Below are 25016 nucleotides of genomic sequence, written 5' to 3' on the forward strand. Positions count from 1 at the left end.
CCTGGGGGGCAAGTTCCATCCCTGCAAAGGGCCTCCTGTCTCCCTGCACATTTCTTGCTGAATATACCTTATGATATGAGGTAGCCTGCAAATCAGATGGGCAAGGGGAGAGCTTCTAGATAAAGCAGTTTTGCCAAGGTGTTTTTATTTTCTGCTCAGCCCCATCAGCATGCTGCATGTTAGATAACCAGTTTGATTGCTGTTCATGAAATACAGAGGTAACAATAATCATACAAAATGTTGCTGTAAAGGATTTTGGCCTGTGTTCCCTCCATTGCATTTTTACATGAAGGGACACAGGAAATACTGGTAGCTGTCACATCCCTAAGGACACAAAAGTCAGTGATGAGGGGGAAATGCTCTTTAGCTGGTGCTATGAGCAAGGTCAGGTGCCAGCCCATACAAGCACCCGATGAACCAGGTGGTCTGTGGGGACCTGCCGTCCCCCAGGATTTTCTGCCAAAGGTCATTCATTTATCAGACCTGCTACTCTGTTTCTAAAACTTCACTAGTCACTTGGAATGAATAGAAGCAAGCAATAAAAGTGTCAAGTGGCCTCTCTACTTGGGTAAATTAAAGAGGAAATGGTTTTTCAACTATATCCATCAGTAAACAATCCATCTCCCTCCTATTGCACCTCAAATGCCTGAAAACAGCTATAATTATCTCCTTCTCTACTAAAACATACATATTAGAGCGCCAAATGCCTCCTCAGAGTCCTTGAACCCTGTTATCTTCCTCTCAGCATTTATTCTATATGGAATTGTCATTACCTGCTGCAGCTCTGGGGTTATCTATAACCTTTTAGGTCAGATGAGATTACCAAACCACCACACAGAGGAATTACGTTTCTGTTCACATTATATTAGCAAACTACAATCCACAGAAACTTTACACACAAGTGACAGTGAGACTGAGACCCACCCTGGAGCAATCAAAAAACTTTCTTTTCCAAGACTGTCCAAGATCTCAGCCCTGTTGCAATTTTTCCTCTGCATTCAACATTTCAAACAAATGGGCTGTATATATACATATACTCATGCATGTATTTCAGTTCCCTAGATGAATATAAATGCAAATTCTGAGAAACAGATCTATCATGCAAACATTCAGATATTGCATAGGAGTGCAATCCTCTGCAAATGAGTTTTCCTGTCACAATCCCTCCCTTCTCACCCCATTTCCAACACTCTTTCCCCCACACACACATGCACAGAAAGAAAGCCACCCCCCAAAAAACACACTTCTGATAGTGGCTGCCCTTATAATTGGGGGCTGTAACTGGTACACTGAGACCAGAAGACCTCCATAAGCTTCCACAGAACTTCCCAGTCTCAGAATTGTCTTAACTGCATAGGAAACCACAGGGGGTTCAGCTATGCAACAGCCCTCTATGGCCATGAGGCTGCAAGGTACAGGACAACCACTGCCCAGCTACAAAATCGACAGCCCCTGTGCACCCTGCACCAGGACCACTGCTGAGAAATAGATGACAACCCAACCTAACCCCTAGAACACATGGTGGAAGAGTCAGCAGCAAAAAAAAAAAAAGCCTATTGTTTCAGAAAGGAAGTGACCCTTTTCTCTTAAATGCTGGGAAACAGAGACCTCATCATCGGCAAGGAAAAAAAAAAATCTTGCTGCAGAGAAAGGGAAATGCCACCTGAGCTGCGCAGCCAGCAGTTAGGGAACACAGAGGCAACAGAACTAGAGGGAGAGTTTTCTTTGTTAAGGAAGGAAGGAAAATGAGGGAATGTAAGGGCTGAGTGGGAGAGGCAGCCTTTTGCTTCTAGGTAATGAGAGTGACTCCAGCTCACCAGTCACTGCTGTCTTGTGATTCTTTACAAGCCCGCATAGGGTGATCACCTCTTACTGTACTTGGAGACTCAACTCCATCACAGAACCTTCCCTGCACAGCATAAGACTGAACCTTTAGCACAGGAGGAGCCAGAAATGGGTAACCATGCAAGCTGCATAGTGCCAAAAAAACATTTATGGGGTTTCACAGGCACATCTTTGACCTGTGCTCAGGGCACTGTGGTGTGATTTGACTTGCAAAATCCTTGCTGCTCCAAATAACTCTAGCCACTAGTGATACTCTCTATTCCTGATGCTCTGTTCCTGTGGCACAATACAGATGAGGAATACCAGCCTTCTCAGTATGCATCCACAGAGTGCCAAGGGTCATGTAGTAGGAACAGGCACCTGAGCATCTTAGGACTGCTCAACTCATGCTTCTGCCTGGGTTTGCTACCTCAATAACCCTGCTAGCACCACTTGGAGCACAGGGGTTCTTTGTGCATGTGAACCTTGTTGCATTTCTGGGGCCAAACAGAGGGCTCTGGTGGCTCTCATGCTGCTATCACTTGCAACACAATGGCCAGTTGAGATAAGGAAAGCTTGGCTCCAGCTAGATCAGTCATTGTGCACATATGGAACAGTTTCTCCCCTTGCCAAGCAATCCACAAATCAGAATGAACGTTTTGAGAAGATAGATGGACACAGAACATAAGGGAGGAGAGCAGTACAGGGCAACACCATATCAAGTACTGCATTTGCACAACACCAGCTCCTCAGTTAGATGCATGCTGCCACTGGCAACACCCTAATGCCTCTTCCACCTCCAGTCCTTCTATTCACCAGATAACACTGTGATGCAATATTTGACCACAAAAGAAAAGACGTGACTTGGGCTTCAAATGCTTTGGAGTACAGGGATTAAAACAAAGGCTGTTTAGTAGAAAGGTGGGGGATTTTGCAGGAGTTCAGTTTGGGCAGGGCTGGGAATGCCCTTGTTTTGGGTTATTACTGTGTGAGTGTTTCTCTTGCATGAAACTTGGGATAGAGAAACTGCTTGAAAGCACTTTCATGCTTAGACACTCATCCTCCTTCCTTAGGTCAGAATTGTCTATATTAATATACTAGGCTGTGCCCTGGCAGCTGCTGGTTATTACAAAACAGGAAAAATGCACTCAGACTTCAACCTCCAAGGAAAGGAAAGCCTCAGGACAGCAGCAGATGTGAGGATTTAAGTTTATCTTCCAGGCTTTGCTACGTGCCAGAAGGGTATCCTAGAAAGCTATTTGGAAATAAAGGGAAACAACATTCTAGAGATTTAGCTGAGATACACCCAGTTCCTTTCTCTCCCTACCAATTACCTGCAGATATTAGGTAGCGCACAGTTACCACCTCCTCATTAGGTGGGAAGCAGCCTTATCCTCCAGCTCTTCCATTGCAGGAAACCCAGCAACTTGCCCAAGGTTATACCTCATCAATCACTGTCAACTACTGCCTTATATTACAACGCAGGGAATCCTGTTTATCTCTGGCACGATTACAGAGCCATATAACCCTTTGAGAGGGCTACTAAGCAAATAGCACAAGTTCACCAAAGACAATGTTTAGCCTGGGTGCTGCTTTGGCAACATTGCCAAAAGTGTTAAAGAAAGCCACATCATTTCTAAGCACACACAGAGCTCCATTCCTCCATTACCACACCAGCACCCTAGCCTGAAAGCAGCATCTTCTGGTACCTTACATACACCCCTTCTGGGGTTTGAAAAACTAACCCAGGGAAAGGGAAACAAAACAAAAAGAAGCCTTGGCTGTTTTCCCAGGGAGCAGTCAGCATCAAACCTGGCTGGCCTCCAGCACAAGTAAATTCATCTTACCTGCCTTAACGCTGCCCTTCTGTTCTCTGAAGTGCTTCACACCTTCTTTCAGAAGCGCTGCACAGCTCTGTAACTCTAGCCCTGCAGCACACTCCACCAACACCCAGCAGCAGGCCATCTTCCCAGCTTTGTGTTGTTTACTGCTTGCAATTGTACAAAGCACTTATAATCTAAGCCCTCATCTCAAAGCACCTGACACCATGTTAGCAAGCCCCCTCTGCTAATGGGTTAATTTATAGCAGCTGAGGATCTGGTCTACCTCTTTTTTTGGTTGTTTTTTTTTTTTCTTTTTTTTTCTTTTCAGTTGCACAGGTGAATTTCAATTGCAGCTTTCTGGTGTTTGTTGGCAAGGTGTTTGAAAGAGCTCAGCGTTTTTGTATGCCTCTTTCAGGCTCTGTAGCAGAAACAGTCTACGCCTTGAAAGGCCCATGGGGTAGACTCCACAACCCAGTTAATAAAGGAGACTATTCCTTAAGAGAGGTGAAGCAAGAACTTGAGTTTCAGGCTGCTGCTTTAATCATGGATGATGTCTTTGCTGTCATACAGATGACCTCACTGACCATGGGAAAGTATCACTAAATGAATGAGGATCGGCTGCTTAAATGTCTTGCAAAATCCAGCCACCCTTTGCATCCATTCTGAACACGTGGTGTGAGATGATAACATTTTGCATCATCATCATCATAAAGGCCTGGGAGCATAATTCAGAAATGTTCTACCACTGTGGTCACCAGGACCTGTCAGTACCAGGACCGACAGTTTGCAGTCTACACCATATAAACAAGAAACTGTTGTGAAACTGGTTGGTATTATAGGGGCCACAGGATGGGGAAAGCAGGTACCATGTTGTCTGCAGAATTTTCTCAGCTCTGGAGCTGGTGCCATCGAAGGGACCTTCTCAACGAGAGTCAGGAGTTTCATTTCTTTTTGATTTCTTTCTGCCTTCACCAAACTTTGTGGTACTCATGGTGCTTCACGATAGTCATAGATTATATGGCTTATAGCAACTGACATCTGTAAGCAGCAAGACCTCATGTTAATATGCTGCTTCCTTATATCAGACAAAGAAATACTTGTGTAGGACACAGTGAACCGGTTAAGCAAGGAAAAAAGGGCAGATTGAAAGACAGCAAGAGGATCTCCAACCAAATGAAAGCATGGCATGATTAATAAGGGAGGGCAGTCAGCTTCTCTGGGAATGGTCTGTTACTGCATACAGTAATTCCTGGCAGGAATGACAGCTACATTATTTCTTCTTAAAAAGAAAAATACAGCACAGCAAATGCTTTACTCTTTGACTCTTGGTGAATGTTGTGCCACAAAGGGCAATGATGGCATCCAAAGAGACTGCAAGCCTTTCATTTTTCAAGCAGATACAGCACCCTGCCTCTGGCTGCAGAGAAGTGCTGGCAGCCGAGCAAGCAGTTGCTTTTCACTGTGAAACAGTAACGGCCCAGCTCCAGCACCTCCCTCCAGGACCTGGCACCAAGGTCCCCCTTACTGCTGCTGCTTTTGCTTACTCATTGTCCTCAGCTCAGGGTCCACTGTGCTCATCCAAAAAGGATGTGCCCTGTTACCCAGTGCAGTGCAACAGCTCCTGATGAGCCTTCCATAGTTTTTTTATGGGCGATGTCTCTCTCTGGTCATCCGTCACAGCAGTGTGCTGGTGCAGTGTGGCTGGCAGGCTGGTTCTGTCTCAGATGCAGCTATTTGCAGTGGAGAGGTGCCCGAGAATGCTGCCAAAGAAGGCAAGTGCAAGTCTGTATTGGGTAAACAAGGTCCTTTGCATAGGTTTAAAAGCACTACACACCCATAGAAAGTCGCAAATAAATCCCATCAGATGTGATTCTTCATCACTCTCGGCCCTTTTGAAAATCCAACTTAAAATATTAAATCTGTGGCTCCCTATGAGCAGTGAAGGGCATGTTTCAGTTGTGACCTGAGAAATGCGTAAGATCAAATAAAAGGAATATTTAAATAAAATAGAAATTGACTCACATAATTGCTAGCCTGGCATTAATGAGTAAAATTCTCCCTTGTCTGCAGACACTGCAGAAAACAAGCTGGAGGAGGGAAGGCTGGAAAATGGGTAATTTTGGAAACTGGCATTTTTCTGGGTTGCAATGAAGGAGGGCTGCACAGCAGAGCTCTCCTCACTGCCTCCAACTGGGGGTCCCCACCTCTTCTACCTGCTTATAGACTGCCATGCTTCCAGGCATGAGTTTCTGAAGCAGCTGTGGGCTTGGTGAAAAGGAAGGAAAGCAACAGAGGGGAATGAAAGGAAATGAAGGAGGAAGTAAGACATCCTCAACTGTGTGTACATGGTAGCCCCCCGAGGTGCCCCAGGTCATGAAGTAATAAAGGAGGAAGTATCAGAGAAACTGAAGTTTTGTGCTGCACCATTCATGCTACACCTCATAGAAGACAGCAGAGTGAAGCAGAAATCTACACTCCCAAATACGAGATCCGGAAAAGCAGTAAGAAAACCTGGGGCAGATCTTCACCTTGTGCAGATCAGCCTTTCACCTAGAGACTGTTCTCCACTTCATCCACATCACTGCCTGAGATAATCACGTGAAAATAAGTCCTCTTTGTTCACGTGCAAAAACTAAAGAACAAAGCTACTCCCACATCCTTTCTCTTTGTAAGGAAGGAAAGAGTTCATTTAGAGATGACTTCAGAGCTAACACCATACAGAGAGTGAGAAAGACCTACAGTGCCTCATTTACTTTTCCTATCAGTACTTGCTTTTCATCATTTGTATGTGTGCAGAACACTGCTAACCAAACAGTTCGCAAATTACTTGTTGCAACCTGAAATTCACTCAAATCTGTATAGATTTAGTTTTGACCTTTTTCCCCCCTCCCCTTTTATTTATTTATTTATTTATTTATTTATTTATTTATTTATTTCCCTGCTGCTTCAGAATACATTTAATGAGGAAATTAATGTCTATCTTGTGCTTCCCTGGGTCTATTTGCAATTAAATGACTAAAAAAAAAAATAAAAAAAAAAAAATAAAAAAAAAATCTGACTACATGCATTGTTTTCTACCTACCTACTAAATCAGAACTCTGCATGCATTTATGACCCCCCTGAAGGACTTCAGGTCTATGAAACACAATACTTCTGTTGTAGCAAAGTCTACAAGACAGCCATATAGAGCTCTAGAAAAAACAAACCAGACCTGAGCTGCCCTCTGACAATATGACTGTAGGCAGCTTTCCATTCACATTCCTCAGGCAATGGGCTATAGATTAGACTGAGTTTGCAGTCTCTTGTGACCTTCTGCTTGTTTTCCTTTACACAGGTAAGAAGAGTCCACCTGCTGAGGACAAAGTAGTGCTAACACACATGAAGATATTGAGCAATGAAGGAATCCAGAACCCAGGGCTAGTACCAGAGGCTCCTGCTGATGCAGCTTGTAGTGAGGAGCCCCATTTCCCCAGCACAGACCTCCCACAGGACTGCCAGGGAAGTCCAAATGCCACAGCCACGACGGCAGATGCAGACTGTGCAGAAGCCCCAGCAGGCACAGATTACGTAGCCACGCTGCCTGATCTCAGCAGCTTTGAGTCCAAATGCCGCCTTCACAGATTCTCCAAATTTGAATCTGAGGACTCAGGAGTTGAACTGCCAAGCGGAGCCAACTCTCCATCAACACCAACAGGTTCAGAGAAGAGCTTCGTACTTCACAGCAGAGACTCATTTTGTGACTCAGGTGTGCTTAGCACCTCATCTTCTCCAGAAATTGACCACCTGATAATGAGAGCATGTAAAGAGCGTGCCAGAAAGGTTGGCCACCAAGGTGTGGAGAGCGAAAAGCAAGCTGAGCTCTATAGCCAGGAGTCAGACGTTGTGCAGGTTCCCACACCTTCCCTTGAAGACTTCAGCGTTCCTCAGGAAGGAGAAAGTCCTGATGAATATTTTGACCAGACTGAAAGGCAATCTCTGGAAAAAGAACCATCCCCAGAGACGAACACCCCCACAGAGAGCACTCTTGTCACCCCAGGTCCCATAGAGGAGCCAAAGACAATTGCTGACAATTACACAGAGTCCTTTGGCAGTACGCAAGACCTTCAGCTCCACAGACATCAGCTGAAGAAGTATCCCACAAGTGACAGTCTGGATGAATACATGAATGAATGCTGTAGACTGAGCGAGGTAAGGAAGGCACCTATGTTTGTCTAAATATCTCAGTAACGGTCTTGGTTCTTCTGTCTGTAACAAATCATTACACATTTGAACTAGACAGTCTCTCATGATAGCAAATCATGGCAGTTGATTTTTAAGAGCCCCTTCTCATAGCAGTGAAATTCTGATATAATTCATGTATAACGTCTAAATAATAGTGACTAACAGGAAGGCTCTGATGTTTCAAAAAGTTTTAGACTAGTGGATGTGCTTATGTCTGCTCTTCAAATGAAAACTGTGAAGTAAGTAATCATACAGAGCCATGCCACCTCTGATAGTTGGGGTGGGAGCAGAACATGATTTCAAGGTCAGGTTATTCCTGTTTCTGGGAACAACTGGCTGGCTGTTGGGGCTCCAAAGTTTGGAGAGAACTTGTTTGAGGGGCAGTTCATTCTGCCCAGGTCTGAAGCTGGTTCGAGAGCCAGTTCTCAAATAGTGAGTGAACAGCATATTAATGCACAAATCCAAATCTTTGCTGGGAGTTCCCATTTTGCTTTACTGGAACAGATGTGATGGAAATACCTGTGTTCAGAGACTGACTTAATTGCAAAGATTTTTGCAGCAGCTCATCCTACTCCAAACTCTTTTCCCATTGCTGGGTACACTGTGCAATGAACAGGAGAATGAAAAGCTGCCTGAGCACCTACTCCACACTGAATGCTGGCTAGTGCTCAGGCCAGAGCTTTGCCTGGAGCACACAAACATGCTGACAGACTGTGAACCTGTCTGCCATGGTGGCTTCCAGGAACTAGTGACAAAAAGGTCTCACTGTGAGTTAATATCTGAGTGAGAGCCAGAACAAAGAGTCTGGTAGGCAGAGGGAAAGGAGAGGGTAGGCTAAGTGTGAAGGGACACCAAACGGTGCATATTGGGTTTATTTCAGAAGGCGCAAGGTGCTCGGACCCCTTTAAAAAGTAATTCTGGATAGCTGGACCCCAAGAGCAGTACCAGTTGAAGTTTCCAGAGATGCAGTCACTCCATGCCGTGTACCAGTCCTGGGGACGATGCCTATATCATCTGAATAAGGGGCTGTGTTTCCATGTTTTCCCCACAGATGGCTTCCCATCTGGGAAACAGTGATGAATTGGAAAAGGGAGGCAAGAGGGAGCCAAGAGACACATGCAGTGCATGTAACAAGCATATTTCACCATGACCTCCTGCTCAGGCACAAACTCATCAGTTGGCCATCCTCCCCCTGGCCAGACCTCCCCAAGCAGTGAGGAAGGTCAGAGATAGCCGCATATGTCAGGTCCACTGCCTTTAATATTCACGTCTGGGCAGCACAAGCAAGTCACAATCAAATGGAGCGTCCTTGTCCTCACCAGAGCCACCTCACACATTTTTGCAAGGCAAGTGACTTTGATGTTTCCCAGACTGTGGCCTGGCCTTTTGGCTGGGAGTTCAGAAAGGATTGGAGCAGCAGACTTTGAATACAAGAAGACTTTTTATAAAGTTACCTAAATTCTCTGTCGCTCTGGAAGGTTTGCAGCCAGCTTGATCTTGTCTGACAGTTTTGGCTGCCCATGAAATTCCTTTAAATCTTTTGTGAAGCCAAGCCTCAGTTTCCCAAAGCAGAGCATTTAAATAAACAAGAGAATAAATTAGAAAGAGGCTGAAGAGGAAATGAAGCTCTTGGTGGCTTATCTCCCCTCCTTTTTAATATCCTCACTGGCTGAGTGCTAAAGCTCTGTGCCCCAGAGCGCTTCTCTGTGTTTGTTTTTGGAGCTGTACAAATACAGCTGTGACCTGGACACCAAGGAAGGCTGCCCCCACCTCCCCCATTACAGAGCACCTCCAGGCTGCTCTATCTCAGGACCAGCACTCTGTTAACTAATGGGATGCCAGCAGTGCCCAGGCTGGCTGAGGCAACAACAGACCAGGGCTGCTGCTGTATTTGAACATCAGAACATGAGTACAGCAATGACAGAGCTTTGTGCCCTCCCTAAACCTGCACAATGTTGTCCTGTCCTCACTGTCATGCAGTGCAGGCAGGACAGCGTGTGATCTATCATCTGTCTTTACAACTGATAGATGCATCTTGGCGCACCCCAGCTGAGGTCCTGCTCCATGTTCACTGGGGTTTTCACATGTTCCTGTTGCCTGTCTGCAATGTGACTTAGAATCCAACCTCTAGTCTGTGTCCCTGAGACCATGCCAGTCCTGCCATCTCTGGAAACACAGTCAGCATCATCTGAAAGACAGCAGGCCAGTACATAGTATTCCCACTCTGCTTGGCAAAGAACATGCCCCTTCCAAGTAATTCCTAATGCATTAATTGACTTGGAGTTTCCCCAGCCCAGATGGCTGTGGTGATGCCAATGGCTCTGAGCTTACCACCAAACAAAATGCAGGGCTGGATGAGGACCTGATGTCCTCCAGCCTCCCTGCTGAGTCTGCATCTGAAAAGCGTGATGGAAAGTGCTGGAAAAGAGGGACTGGAAAGACCAAATGTTTTGATATTTGGATTCATTTGGTGAAAGGTTTTGGTTGAAAATATACATCACATCATTTCAGTCTGGCATTTCTTAAACAAAGCTTTCTGATCTTCTATTTTGAACTGGTGTTATTTTGAAATTTGCCTACATTTAAAAAGATGAAAGAGGGTGGAAGCTGTTAAACAACAAGAGAAAGAACTTTGAAGCCTAAATAAAAGCATTTCCTTTTAAGCCAAATTAAATGTTTTGGGTCAGTTTGAAGATGCTTAGCTTTTGATGCTTTTGCTTTGCAAACACTTCCTTACACTCCATAAAGTTTACATTTAAAGTCAGCCCAGGCTCCTACAAGAAAAGAGAGGGAGGGAACGTTGTCGTCATTAAATGAAAAAAAAAAAAAAAAAGCCCATTAATCACACAGCACTAATTATCCTTGTCCAAAGAAGTCAAACTACTTGTCAGTGGAGAGGAGTAGGGTTGAGGGGAAGGATAAGGCAAGCTGTGATGCTCTGCCCATAGCCTTTGCGTGCTGTGCGCAGGAAACCAGAAGCTATCAGCAGTGCAACCACTCGTGGACATCAGGGTGGAGTGATCAGAAATATACAGCGTGATCCCTCACTTTCCTGTTATTCAAAAGCCTCAGGGTGCTGTCAGCTCCCACTGACAAATGTTTCCCGCTCTGCCTATGCCATCACCAATCAGTCCCTCCGAGCCCATGATGTGCAGCGTGTGCTTACATTCCTTTATCGCTGTACAGTCCCCATGCTCCATCCTTGCTTGCCATGGGGAGATTGGATGGGGATTTCTGGAAGAACAGAGCACTGTTCTACTCAAAATCATTCATGGGAGAAAGCAAAGAGTCTGGTAAACAACTGTCTGTCTTGCAGCTCCCACTGGCCTTCAAACCTCAGTAGTGCAATAAGATAGAGCAACTCCAGTGGCTTCAGAGGAAAAGCATGATTTTACACCAGCCAGAATATTGACCAGAGACCTCTAGATAAGAGCTGAAGTCCCCAGTGCAGGCATTGATCCTGTATTTTCATGCTTCCCAAGGAATTCATGAGCTAGCAGAACTGTGAGGATTTATTGCCAGCTGAGCAGGGCTACACATGCTGAAAACCCATTCCCAAAACCTAGTCAGGTGAGCGCTCCTAAGGGCAGAGATCCCACTCCAGTTTCCCCTTCCACAGGGTCAAGTTGTTAGTGGGAGCAACTCAGCACAGTGGGGCTGAGGCCGTGGCATCCTTTTCTTCTTTCTGGGAGTCTCTTTCAGTCTGACATGCCCGAAAGCAAAAGCTTGCACTATTTATACATTACGTATTTACTTTCCTATTCTAACTTTAACCTTCTGATTTGTAAGTTCTACCTGATCCTCTGCACCTTTATATTCAGAAAAATGGATCTTATGCACCCAAAAATAGGTACATGGCTTTTGTTCAAGTACTATTTAGCAATCCCCAGTGGGGAATGGGAAAAATTTCAGCCCCGTGAGATGAATGTTTTGGGAAGCTTCATCAGGGAGGACAGACAGAAAGTGACTCCTCCTGGAAAATGTTTGCAGTTTTCCTGTGGTTGCTCCCCCACAACTTCAAGCATAAAACTCTGATAGGTGCTGAGAGGAAAATATTTATACCAATACGTGACAGAGCAGGTTCTGTACTGCACGCAGTACAGCCAGAAGATAGTGAGGGATGTGTAGGTGTTTCCAGTCCATGGAAAAAAGTCCCGAAAAGGTCCCTGGAGAGGCCCTCTCTGAGCAAACATTTTTGGGGGCAACCTGCCAAGTTACACAAACTTTCTGTATTGAATGCCTGCCATATCTGAGCAATCCTACCGCAAATGGCCTTGTGGCAGGGCACAAAAGGTGAAGTGCTCCCTTCAAAGCTCTTACTCTTGTGCTACCTACGGAGATGGCTGGCCCTGCAGGGGTGGACAAGCACTATAGGTTCTGCCTGGTTGGTTGCCTTCTCACTCATTTGCACCTGCTGAGATCACAGCAACAAAACACAAATTAATTCGCTATTCAATAGCCTAAAGTGCCTGACTGGAGCACTCTCTGAGGGATGGCTGTGGAATGGGATCCTACAGTGTATCATGTCCAATGTGGTTTAGCTCCTCCACAGGGCTGAATCCCCCTTACCCCAAGGCCTGGAGCAAGTGCTCTACCTCTTTTCTCTCTTTGCTTTTGGGCTGGTTGACCTCTGTCCTGCCAATGCTCCTCTGGGCACTGCTGAGAAGGACACAGGACTCATGAAGGCAAATGGCTGATGGGCTTGGAGTCACTGTGGTTTTTCATACCATTTCACGCGACCTCTGTCCCAGCTTCAGACACAAAAACATCTGGACATAATGCCTATTTATAAACAACATTGTATCATCATTTGTTTAAAAAGAAGTAAATCCTAATGCTGATTATTTTTGAACACACCATGAGCTTTCTGACATAATGAAAAGACAGGAAGAGTCCTAAGGCTGGCATTTCCCCAAAAACGTAGATTGTTGTGGGAAAGGAGACAGAGTAGGCTTCCTGCTTTTGTAGAGGGAACTTTTTTTTTCCTGAAGTAAGGTAAACTTAGAGAGCCACTTTTGTAAAGATTGAGGCTTATTTTACTTACTGGTATCAGATGCAAAGCAGCAGGCAGCGCCAGGGTGGAAGCGAGATGCTGCGTGCACTTGTGAGCGGCACATCTGGCAGCACCCTGCCTGCAGGCAGGGAAGCCCTGGGGCAGAAGCTGCAGGCTGGGCATGGGGAGATACTACAGGTCCCAGGTAGGAAAAAAGCATCCATACAGCCTGCTCATGGCCTGTGCTCTTTTGCTGAACACTGCGGACATCTGCTCACAGCCAGCACATGGGCAATCCTTTCCATCAAAAATCACACCACCTCCTAGTGCTCTGTCCCCAAGCAGATGCTGTGCCTTGAGTTCAGCTCCAGAGACCAAGCTGAAAGCACACATTTCCCAATGGGCAACTTGTCAACCTGAAAGAACTACAGCACAGCAAAACTCACAGCATTGACATGTTTCTCCCCAGCACTGATTGTTCATGCCTGTGCTCTGATAAGAGCCTTTAAAGACTATTTGGTGCCACACTTACAGATTATCCTGTCTTATCCTGACAGAGCTATGCTGCAAGCTTGGTCCGGCAGACTTCCTCCATGTCTGAGAAAGTGGCAGCTGAGGTCTGCTCAAGTGGAATGATGCTGTTCACTCTGGCACCTTGGTTCAGGTGTATGTGGCTGCAAGGAGCAAGCTGGGCTCCCAACTGCCAGTAAGAGCTGCTCTGCCATCTGTAGCTCAACCTGTTTTATCATTGCAGGTGAACCAAGGGAACAGCAAAGCCCTGGGATCTGGCCTGGGATACCTGGAACACATTTGCCAACTGATTGAGAAGATCGGGCAGCTGCAGGAGCACAACCTGCGGCTCCAAAAGCAAGTCTGCAGCTTACAGAAAGAGCAGAAGATGAGCCAGATAAAAGAGGTAAGCAGACACCATAGAACCTTCCATTAAATTATATACTTAAGGCCCAGATGGGAAGTCTCCAGTCCACCTGAGGGATGATACTAATTTTACTTGACCACCTGGGCTGGGCGCTCTGCTCTCTAGGGAGCCCTTGCCCTCCATGGAGGGCTCAGCTTCTCTTGGAGTGGGCTTAGATTTCTCTTCTTATCCAGCTTTATTTCCCAGATGCCCTAACTGCCATTTGCTTGTTTCTGCTGAGTTAAAAAGGGACCCTTCACCGTATGCCATGGCCAGCTCTGTTGGTATCTTTCATTTCTCTGCAGTTAAAAATGCCCTAAGAATGCATCTCCCTCTGACAGTGTTATCAGACCAAAATACTTCCATGGACCTCTGTAACAATCATGTTTTGTATTGCAAGTTCTTTCCTTCCCTTCTATTTTCATGTTGTCAAAGTCTCAAAATTTCCCACAAAATAGACACAATAGAAGAGAGAATCGGTGGTACCACTACCCAACATCTATGCTTGTTTCACTTTACTGCTCTGCTGAACTGCCAAAAGGAAGTATTTGACATGAAACATCTTAGTGCCCCCATTTGTCCTTTGTTTCATTTTTGCTACATTTTATTTAGTTATTTTCTAAATCAGCCAGAGCTGGCTGGGAAATTTGACTTAAATTTTCAAATCAGTTCAGCTTCCTCCTAACACAGCATGTTTTTAGTCCCTGAACATTTTGTTCAGCTCTGCACCACCTCTTATTCTCAGTTCCTTTTCTTTGGCCACCATACCAGCTTTCCACCTTTTTGCCTCCCTTCCCTTTCTCCCCTTTTATTTATTTTATCACCCCCAAAGGAACACAAGGGGTCTGTCACACTCAGCTATTTCTTCCCACCATGCTGTGACAAGTCTTTCATTCTGCCGACACCATCATTCCTCCCCCAGTGCTGCTCTCCCACCTGCTGGGACTGGATCTGCAGTAGGTGACCGGCTTCTTCTCAGAGCTGAAGCCAAGTTGTGAGTCAGGTTGCAGAGCAGTGAGCCTCGTCATTTCCATGTACTCATCTCTCACATGCAGAGGAATGCAGCCTCCTACATAGAGCCTGGGAATTGTTAGCACATTTCCTGAAGCTCTACAACTGAGTCATTGCCCAAAGCAACCCTTATAAGCTGCAAATTCAGGGTCAAATCATCATCTGGTATATGTGCTCCATCCTCCAACTCCCATTAAAATGAAAGGCTTTTATGTAAACATTTGCAACTAGTCTTCACAGTATTTTCCAAGGTCTCTCAGCACAGCCTTCCTGCCTGTGTATGTCCCATGATACTCTGTGGGGAACTGCACAGTTGTAACACTCAGCACTTGCAATGTGTTCTACAAAACTGAGTGCTCTCCCCATACTCCTGTGGTGCCTGCATCTCCTACATTCAAGTAATTCTCCATTATTTTCTTCTTCAGTCCCTCTTATTTGTATAGAAGTTCTCTGTATAGAAAAGAAACTCTACTACCACTCTTTGCCACAGGATACAACAACTGAAGTTCACATGACATTTTGGGGGGCATCTTAAGGCTACTTGCTAAAGCACTTTTACTCTCAAAGCAGACTGTGAACACAGAAAGTTTTCCATGCCCAGGAAAGTCATAGGCCTGCATAGAAATGGGTTGGGGGTTGCTATTAAGAGATGATATATGTGCTCCTATTGCTGCTCTCGAGACCTGCAAAGGCAAACCCCTACAGAGACTGAGGACATTTCCAGAGGCATTCAGCTGATGGAGCTGTATGGATTTATTCCACAAAGAACCAGGAAGCTTACTGGGATCCCGTTAGGTCTCACAATCTCAATGACTTTGTACTTACCAAGAGATCTCCCAGACACACCTATTGCAGGGGCTGTGTACAGAGTCGACACCGAGGAGCGTAGGGAACACAGTTGCTTCACATCCTTTGCTTTACAAAGAAACCTCAGTGCCCTGGGCAGAAAGCAACATATTTCATCAGCTTTTCGAAGCACCCCCAAAAGCACAGGTACTGCAGAGTGCCACATGAAACATATCCAAATGAGATGTTACATTAAAACTGTCAGTCACAAGGTTGAAAGGCTCTGTCTCCCACTGTATCAGCTACAGCAGAAGCACCACATATGGGGAATGTTTGGTAACATGTTAGCAAGTTACGGCCTCCCACCAATGAAAACACAAGATACTGTTGTCTGTGCATGGTCCAAAACAAATAACATTATCATAAAACGCTAGTCTGTTATAATGGATGTTTATTTGCACAACTGCCTTGGCTGAGCAGCTCTGTGTTTAAAAACTGCCTTCAACTCCTTCTGGGAAAAACCCCAAAAGTTGCTGAACACCAACCAGTTCATGTCAAATACTAATGAATCCATGAAAAATCTGCATTGCCACTCTAGGCTGCTCTGCCTTACAGAGAGATAAATGCCTTATCTGGGTCCTGACAGGTCTCAGGACAAGGCTGAGCATCCCAGGACTGGAATGCTTGCAATTTGTCTGCACCTTCACACTGCCCCATTACCTTGAGCTGCTGCAGTCTCACAGTCTGCATACTTTCTTCATCTCTGGTGTAGGAGTACTTCATGCAGCATTGCTCCTGTGGAGCTGCCAGCATGTTCCTCAACTCGTACCAAGACATGAAGACACTTTTGGCAGGGAGGAGCAGACCTCACAGCCTCTTGGTTCAGACTGGAAACCCTTCTGATCTTTCCATCATCCCAGAAATAGGAGCAAGCACCAACAAGCTCAGCAGCTACCGCGGTGAGTTTGACTGCCCCTAACCTGCCCTCTTATTTGTCACCACTTGGTGGGACAAGCTGATCAGCAACCCCCTTTTCCATAGGACAGGCAGATAGGAAGGTGCCAGCTTCCCAACTAAGGCTGTGTCCCATTAAAAGATGAATTTTGAAATACCTTGAATACTCACTGTGAAATGGGATTTCTTGCCCACTGTAGATGTGGCTACAGAGGCTAGGCCAAATATATTACCAGATGTGTTTCTGTTTTGGAAACTTGAACAAGTCCATTAGTACAGCTCCTCCATGAGGCTTTAAAATCCTCCCAGCCAAGGTATGGTTTTATCTAAGGTGGGAAGCCTCACATCTGCTATTAGTCTCCTTCCTGTCCTTTCACGCAGGCAAAGAACACATTCCTGGAGGATGACATACTCAGTAGACCAAGAGGAAATAAGCCCCAGCTGCAAAGCCTGGTCCAGAGACCAACTTTTCCAGAAGGCTGAGAGTGACTGGGTTTAGCCTAATCGTGTAAAGCCAGCTGAAAAGCCTAGATAAAATGTTACCTGTGAATCACCAAGCTAAATGAGCCTAATTAGTTTATTTCAAACTTTCAAGTTCAGCCTGCCTGTGAAACACAGAACTTCAACATGTTTCTAGCAGAACTGGGTCACTGTGTAAACAGCCTTTGGGCCCTCTAGTGTCAAAACTCAGAAACTCTCTTTATTGGCAGTTTCAGAGCAGGGCTGAAAGGAAAATAAGACCACGAGGAAAGCAACAGAAAATTTGCCCTTATCAGGCACTAGCTTGGATCATTTACCTTCCTTGCACCAAGTTGTGGCACAAAGAGAAAGTTTTCAGTCAGTCATTAAACCTCAAAAGGACTCACCCTGTTACTGGCAGCACTGTCCACAGACCTTCCTAGTAGGATATTGCTGAGAAGCATGAGCAGAAATATAAGTCCTTGCATTTCATTGCAGGAAGTGAGAGATACCCAGAATCAGGAAACAGCCATCCAATGGCAGGACTCAGGAAGTCATCAAACAATAGGAACAAGGAGAATGAGTTCAGAGAAGGTGGTGGCATGGCTGAAAGACAGGATCCTGCAGCCAGAAAGGTGAGTGATAAACCCACTGCCTGGCTCTGGGTGGGATCTGTGCGGGAAGGAGGGAGTTCTGCTCAGGTAAATGCAAAGTCAGGCAGTGGGAGAACAAGCCCACACTGCCCGCTTCCCACCAGGGCTGGGGCATGCAGGCAAGGGTGCTCTGTATGCCTCTGGTCCCAGACTCAAATAAAGACAGTATGCTAACATGGCAAGAAGGGCACAGAACAAGGTACCTAATGTGAGGGAAAGGAGCTCTGCAGACAGCAGCATGAGCTTTAGCCCTTACCAACTCCAGAGAGTTTGATGCATGAGGTCAGTTCTAAACACCTTCAGTACTGCTGCCAGCAAGGTTAAAGCAAGCACATGTTCATTACTGCATATAACAATTTCAGTGGGTCAGCCTGTAGCTTACTGCCAGACGGGCAGCATACCAGTGTAATACATCAACCCTCAAAGCTTGTTTCAGGGAAACCCTATCACTAAATTCCAAGGAAGCTAAGACAAATGCTTTTCCTCTCCCTCTCTCTCCCATTGTTTGTGGCTGCCTCAGCACTTTACTGTTCCAAGGGGGATCAGAAGTGCTGAAATACCAGCGCAGAGGCTCTAATCAGAGTATTCCCAGCCCCACAGGAAGGAGGAAGGAGTAAGTCTCTCACGGGAAAGACTTTCTCATGAAATTTCCACGTAAAGTTGCAAATTGGTTGCAAACATTTGCATGAACTCCATAAACACCATCAAGGACTTATCCTGAAAGGTGCTCAGTGCTGTGACTTGTGTCTAGCGAAGTACTGGGTATGAACATTATTTTAAGTGCATGGGAAGCCCTGATTACTTACTTAATGGCACAGCAGAACTGAGATCCACGCTTCTTAAACTGAATCCTAATGCAGCCTTCCTACATCACATCTTAGCACAGTCACTCCTGTATTTGGTACTCTGGACATGTAATGCCCCTTTACAGCTGCAGGAGCTGTACAGGAATCCTGCCACACCATTCCAGATGCGATAGGTATGTGAACTGGCAGCCTGAATAAAAAAGAGGCAAGAAGTAAAGGAAGTGATTACCATCCATGTGTAAAAGGCAGAACCACAAAGAGATAAAGGCTTCGACAAGGCTATGGGTAAATCCAGGGCAGATCTGAGAACAGTGTCCAGGTTGTTCCCAGCTCTGTGAGATGGTCACAGTACTTATGAGTCTATTTTTCTTTGCTTATAGGGTCTGGATACCAGCAAGAACTGCTTGGTAAGTACTGCCTTTGTGGAATATATTTTACTTGCATCTGCGCTGCCATGGTCCGAGCTCCCAAAGCATGCAGAATTTTACATAGAAAAAGAGGTTCACTGACCCCCAAAGTAACAGACCACATATGCTATTTTTATGACTTACTGCATTTGTTCATTGTTCTCCCACTCCCACAATAGGCAATGGCTAGCTAGCTTTCAGGAAAAGGCAACTGCTCAGCCTTTGTGGCATTAACAGTGCTGGCTCTTCTGGGACGTCTCTGGCACAGCCAGGGACCGCCTTCCCACAGTGCAGAGCTGCTGAGGCCTTCAGAACTCTGCCGCAGCACACATTAATCCTAGTAAGAAACACAAAGGTTTGATATTTCCATGAGTAAATAGTCTCACTTACAGGCAATTAATTAAATGGCACAGAAAACGCTGCAGTTTTCAGCTGAGCCCATGACCTCATCTGAAGTTTTGAAGTGGAAATTCAGCAGAGCTTCAAGAATTGCTGCAATAGGTTCTGCTTCGGCAGCTGCCAAAGTGTCCCTGGCTCATGGTGCTGTCCTGGAGCACGTGCTCTGCTGGTGGCACTGTGGGATGGCAGCTCAGGACAAGGACCAAAACATGACAGTGGTTCTGGGAATTTCACCAAAATGTGCGTCAGCAACATTTCTACCCCAGAACATGATCTTTCCCTTCTGCTCCCAAAGTTTCCCAGCCATTATTTTAGGAAACTTAAAATAACGTAGGAAAAAAAAACCTTCAGAACATTTTTTGACACCCATTTCTTCCAAGCTAATAAGTCTAAATGAGTTCATCCTAAGACAGCAAACATTAGGGAGGGCCTCACAGGACTCCCTGACCTGATAATCACCATTAGCATTTCAAATGGAAGCTCCCAGCAGCTGCAGCCTGTGGACGTGACAGAGAGACAAAGGCTTGGTGCCCTCTAATTCAGGGGCCACAAAAAGTTGACACCTTGAGAAAGGCTGATACCAATGCACCTGGTCCAATAAAAAGGGAAAGAGATTCAAGCTGCTTTTTTGGGTTGTTTGCTATGTAAAGCCCCTCTCCACCCCCCTGCAATGGGTGCAGGTAAGCTGATAGAAAACCAAACCACTTCTCTTTTCCTTTAGCACAGTGCAACAATAAGGTGCAGCGTGCCTTCAGGCAGCTATTCAGCACTCACCAGACAAGTGCTAGGTTGAACTAAAACCAAGGCTCTTCCTATCTGTCCAAAATAAAGCAGCTCATTACAGTTGCACTCTATGCACTGGTGAACTGCACAACTGTGGCAGTCATAGCCCTATATCAGTTCTGCTAGGAATATATCCCTTTATCCTGGGATGTATTCTGAGAGGGAAGCTCCCCTTTTCCCACCAACCTAGAGTACCTGAAAGTATCATAGGGTGGCCAGATGAGGCCTGCCAGCAATCAACTTTGGTCCCAGCTTCTTTTTGATCCCTAGGGTGAGAGCCATGCTTGGGGGAAAGTGAGAGATCTTATGAGGAAGACACGGCTGAGAAACCAAAGCAAGCTGGGTCTGACTTCTGCTGCTCTGAAGAGGTCCTGCCCACAGTTGTACAGGTAAGACAGAGCTGCGGGAAGGTTTCATTTAGTGCTGGTGTAGCTGGTGGCAACTAGAAAACACTTCTTTGAATGAAGGCCCTCCTTGCTTGCTTTCTTGTATGAGAGCATCCTGGCCAGTGCTGTCCTTTGCCCAGGTGCTCTAAGATCCCAGCGGAACAATGTTACCTACATGAGAATGACAAAAACATTAGAGTCCCCAAGGAGGTGCCCACCCAGTCATCACTAGCAAGTGCCACTCCAGTGACTTAACTACTACATCTATTAAGAAATCTGTGCTGGTCCCTCAGGTGAGTTAGCCAGGCAGGCTACAGCCTGCTGTCTGAGTTACAACATGCAGCACTCTCCATCCAAGTTGATAACAGCACCCACTGCACCCATCTTCTCTGTATGCCTGCCAAGTTCTCCCAGCTGGTCTGGTGTATTTGTGGTGTTTGTGCCTATAAGAGGGTAACAGGGAAAGTCTGGATATCTCACCAAAGCAGGAGTATTACGTGGAGCTGGGCACCTCCATGTGTTTTTTCAGCTGAGATCTTGGTAACCTCAAGGGGAACAGCTCGGATGTGCTTAAGCCCTCCTTGCGTTTTCAGAGGGGCAAGGGTAGGGAAACAGCAGTTGTTTGACCACTCAGGAATGTCCCTTTGTTCCCACTGATAGCTGTACCTACCCTTACAAGATGCATAAGGGAACTGGAGATCTTGTAATTACAGCTGGAGAAAACACTCTGTAGTTCACGGACTGATTTTTCCAGCTGGGAAAAGCTTAGCTGGGGCCCAAATACACAGTAACAGGCAAGCTTCCTCCTATTGTTTGTGAAACTGAAAGGACCACAAGCAGAAAGAGATCAAACAGTTCCATCTAAAATAGATGGTGAACCAGCTGGGGAAAACATACAAACTCTTGTGAACCTGCCCTCTAAAACTGAAAAAAAAATAAAAAATAAAAAAATAAAAAAATGAGACTCATGTGGACTTCAGAAAAGTGCTATCTCTGCCACCCCCCACAGCCTTTTCTGTGCAGCGCCGAGGATGCTGCCAGCACTCCCTGGGTGAGAATTACGGGCTAAATAAATCCATTTTCTTCTACTGAAAGGCCATCCCAGCAGCTCCTAACAGAGCTACTTTTGCATGTATATAGGACAATAAAACACAGAAAGGCTGCAGAATGAATTGCCAAAGGGATGATTTTCACCTAACCGAAACTGGGCAGCCCAAGACACCTGGTATGCTGATTTTCCGAAGCTGCTTCCCATAGCTGATAAATAGCTTTCTCTAATGTAAAGGCATAGACACCCTCACCCATCTCATGTCCCTGAAGTCTCTCCATTCCCTCTTCCCAGCTCTCTTTACCTGCCCTATCTGTATTCGCTCAACCTCTCTAGCATACATCCTGCAATAGCAATGCATGGACTTTGGGATTTTTGCTGGTGCTTAGAAAGCTGAGAACATTGCTCTTTGGGCATTTCAGGTACCTAACTACCCTCAGATTCATTTAAAGTAAAACACTGAGCCTCAGTAAGTCAGCGACAGCTCCGCAAATGCTGGACAGAAAGCCAGGCCCGTGGTGCAGCAGTATTATGATGGCAAAGCAAAAAAGTCTCACTTGCCTGCGGCACTTGGCAACATAAGCACTGAAGGCCTGATATTCTCCACATTTAAAGCCACTGTCTTTGTTGCAGTTTATGAAACATGTTTATCCTGGCACCCGATCCTGTTTGTACATGCAGGCACACAGAACTGGCTGGCTTTTGCTTACCCAGGCTTCCTTGGGCTCAGAGACATCTCTCAAGGTCTATGAACTGGAGCAGGTTGGAGCCTGGTGTCCCACTTTAACATATAGGGGGGTTGGAACTACATGATCCTTGAGGTCCCTTCCAACCCGGGTCATTCTGTGATTCTGTGATTTAGCTCTAAAGAAAGCACACATTGGTTGCTTTTGACGCTCAGGCCCATTTGAGTCATTCAGGCAATTGGAGAAAGTCTGTTTGTTTTTGTAACTAGGTCAAAGCAAATCCCCTTTCATGCTCCCACTGTTTATGATGAATGACCTGCTTCAGGGCGGTGGCTTTGTTTTTCTTTTGTCTGTTTTTTTTCTTCTTTTTATTAAAAAAAGTTCACAAAATAATTCTCATAGTAGGGAGAGAACTTGGTTCTTCCAGCAGGAGAGACAGAGCCTGCCAAGGTAAACACACTGGCACAAGACTCAGTGGTTTATCATATATAGTTCCAATCAAGCTCAGGGTTTTATTTCATTTTCTGTCTCCTAGTAGCACTTTCACTCCTGCAAAGTCTGTTTTGCTCAGAGGGCGAGAAGAGGTTGATGGACAACTTGGTCATGGCTTTATGAATTTAACAGATCATGGACCTGAGCCTGACACATAGCAGAAGAATAGATTTCTTGCTCAGATCCTTGCAAGATGTACCTTCCACAAAGAGCGAGGAATTTACTTCCAGCTCAAATGACCCCTAAGACAAGAACTCTCTCTCTTTGTGTTATGGCTGGTTTCAGGGACAGAAGACTGTTCTCAAGTAACAGTCTGGCATCAGAAGGTCAAATATTTGTCCCGAATAAATAATTGCAGACTGACATGGGCCGGAGAGAATCCAGCTGGGCTGTAAGTTCTGCAAGGAGCCCACCTTGAAAAGTGTATTGCCCCTCCATCTGACATTATCAAGTACAAGTGGAATTGCCTCCAGCTAGATTGCATTACTGCCAGTCCCCAGAAACCAGTAGGAGCACACAAGTTCCTCTGAGATATTTTACCCTTATTTTCCCCAGCACCATTTTTGTACACAGGAGACTTTCAGTCCCCCTCTGCTCACCCTCACTGCAGCTGAGAAGCAGTCCCAGCCATCTCCACAAAAGCCATTGAGCTCAGGAGCTTTTCTGATGCTATCTGCAGTCCCTTCCTAGGGCAGGCTCTAATGTGGGAAACTTCAGATAATCGCAGGCTGGCACTCCTGTTCAGACATATCCACCTATTTATCTATGGGAGTTGCAGCTCTAAGGTACCTGCGTAGGCTTGAGCTAACCTCACGTTATGGTATCTTTCATGGGCAAGGACGTTAGTTTCGACCTGACAGCCACCGAAAGCTTACAGCTGGATGACGGCTACTTGGTGGTTAGGGTGAAGTAAGCTAGGAAGTACAGTGCAACACCAATATGCCAAAACTCCTAATCAGAGCAGCCTCATGCAAAGACTGAAATTCCATAACCCAGAGCTTGCAGGCCCGGGTCTGAGCAGCACTCTCCATAGAGAAAGTTACTCCCAGGGGGGCAGAGGCAACCAAAGAACTAAAGCATCAAGGCATAAATTCAGCCAGAATTAATGAAACAGAAAATCTACAACATTTAGAAAGAAAAAAATAAATAAAAATCAGTACCTAGAAAATAGAAGTCAGCATCACATCAGTTGTGGTTTGTGATTTGAGCAGTTTTTCAACTCAATGAATTATTTGTTACACATTTGAACTGCTTTGAAATGTTGCATTAAAAAAAAATAAAAAAATCACCAAATGACACAAAACAACACATAACAACACACAGCTTCTATTTCTCAAACAGCAGCTATTTTTACAAAGTGCTCCAAAAGATTTTTCTTCCCCAATTTCTGGAGGTCTAAGCCATTACAAGCGAACAGCATGCACTGCATTGACTGCAGGGGGAAGCAATAAACAAGGAACAACAACAACAAAGTTGGAGACAGCCTAAGCAGTGAGCTCAGTCCTTTAGTCTTGTTCTTCCCAATTCCTCACTTCCTTCTGGAGGCCAAAATTGTTTAACCCCTGTAACAGTGAGCCACCAATCTCTCTCCCTCCCTCTTTGCAGTATCACACCAAGTGATGCACTTTGTAGTGTTTTGGGTTTCTTTTGGACACTGCCACAAGTATTTGATCAGCATGTAGTTTGGAATTCCAGGCTGGCATGGGGAAACAGCACTGGGTGCTGTTTGGATGGTGGGTACATATGTACAGCATATTAGTGCTAAAAACACCATTCTGTGTGCTGACTGCTGTCAACTTCAATTGTATTTTTCATTTTATTAAGGCCAGATAGTACGTCTTCGGAACTGAGGAAAGCTGAGAGAAGTGAAAGGAACTCCATGATTGTTCTGGGACAGAATACAAAGAATGAAAACCTATGGCCCTTCTGATAGCCCAAGTTAAATGGGACAAGGTAAAGTAGCATCTTGCATTAGTTTTTTTTTCCCTCCACTCAGCACAGAAATTATGCAGTACTGTTCCCTCATCCAGATATACTCTAACAGGTACAGAGCAGATTATTGAAGTTCAGATTGTATGGATTTATGCCAGCTGAAGTCTGGCCCATATACCTTCGAGTTAACAGACACACACTGCCCCCCCTTCCCCCCCCCCCACCTTAAGAAAAAAAAAGAACAGCTAATTTAAGGCAATTGTAGTCATTTAGCCTACATCACACAGGCATTCTGCATTACATTCAATGCAGAAAGAAATGCAGCAGCAAGTTCAGTTATCTGCAGTCTTAGTCAAATACTTCCAAATATAAACAAAACATATATTGGGAAACAATCTGCCCATGATAAAAGAAACAGATTCAGCCCACTGGGTAAA

General features: G+C 45.4%; 1 protein-coding gene and 1 long non-coding RNA gene across 4 annotated transcripts in view; one reads left to right on the top strand and one right to left on the bottom strand.

Annotated features, from left to right (window-relative positions):
• Positions 1-16322, bottom strand: part of LOC107315823 — a 34722-nt gene extending 18400 nt beyond the window's left edge. Inside the window, exon 1 of one of the 2 annotated variants that reach the window (XR_001556074.2) lies at positions 15614-16322. This is a non-coding gene — a long non-coding RNA (uncharacterized LOC107315823). The remainder of the gene's footprint in view (positions 1-15613) is intronic. The other variant, XR_004307721.1, reaches the window with a different exon arrangement.
• The window catches only part of LOC107315820, a 29359-nt gene that overhangs the window by 2345 nt on the left and 1998 nt on the right, over positions 1-25016 (top strand). For both annotated transcript variants that reach the window (XM_015866564.2, XM_015866565.2), the window contains exons 2-8: positions 6982-7835; positions 13616-13777; positions 16347-16533; positions 17486-17622; positions 18827-18853; positions 20306-20424; positions 24472-24600. In XM_015866564.2, coding sequence (XP_015722050.1) covers positions 6982-7835; positions 13616-13777; positions 16347-16533; positions 17486-17622; positions 18827-18853; positions 20306-20424; positions 24472-24577 — 1592 coding nt within the window. In that variant the 3' untranslated portion in view covers positions 24578-24600. The remainder of the gene's footprint in view (positions 1-6981; positions 7836-13615; positions 13778-16346; positions 16534-17485; positions 17623-18826; positions 18854-20305; positions 20425-24471; positions 24601-25016) is intronic.

This window comes from Coturnix japonica, chromosome 6, assembly GCF_001577835.2.
Source record: "Coturnix japonica isolate 7356 chromosome 6, Coturnix japonica 2.1, whole genome shotgun sequence".
NCBI lineage: Eukaryota > Metazoa > Chordata > Aves > Galliformes > Phasianidae > Coturnix > Coturnix japonica.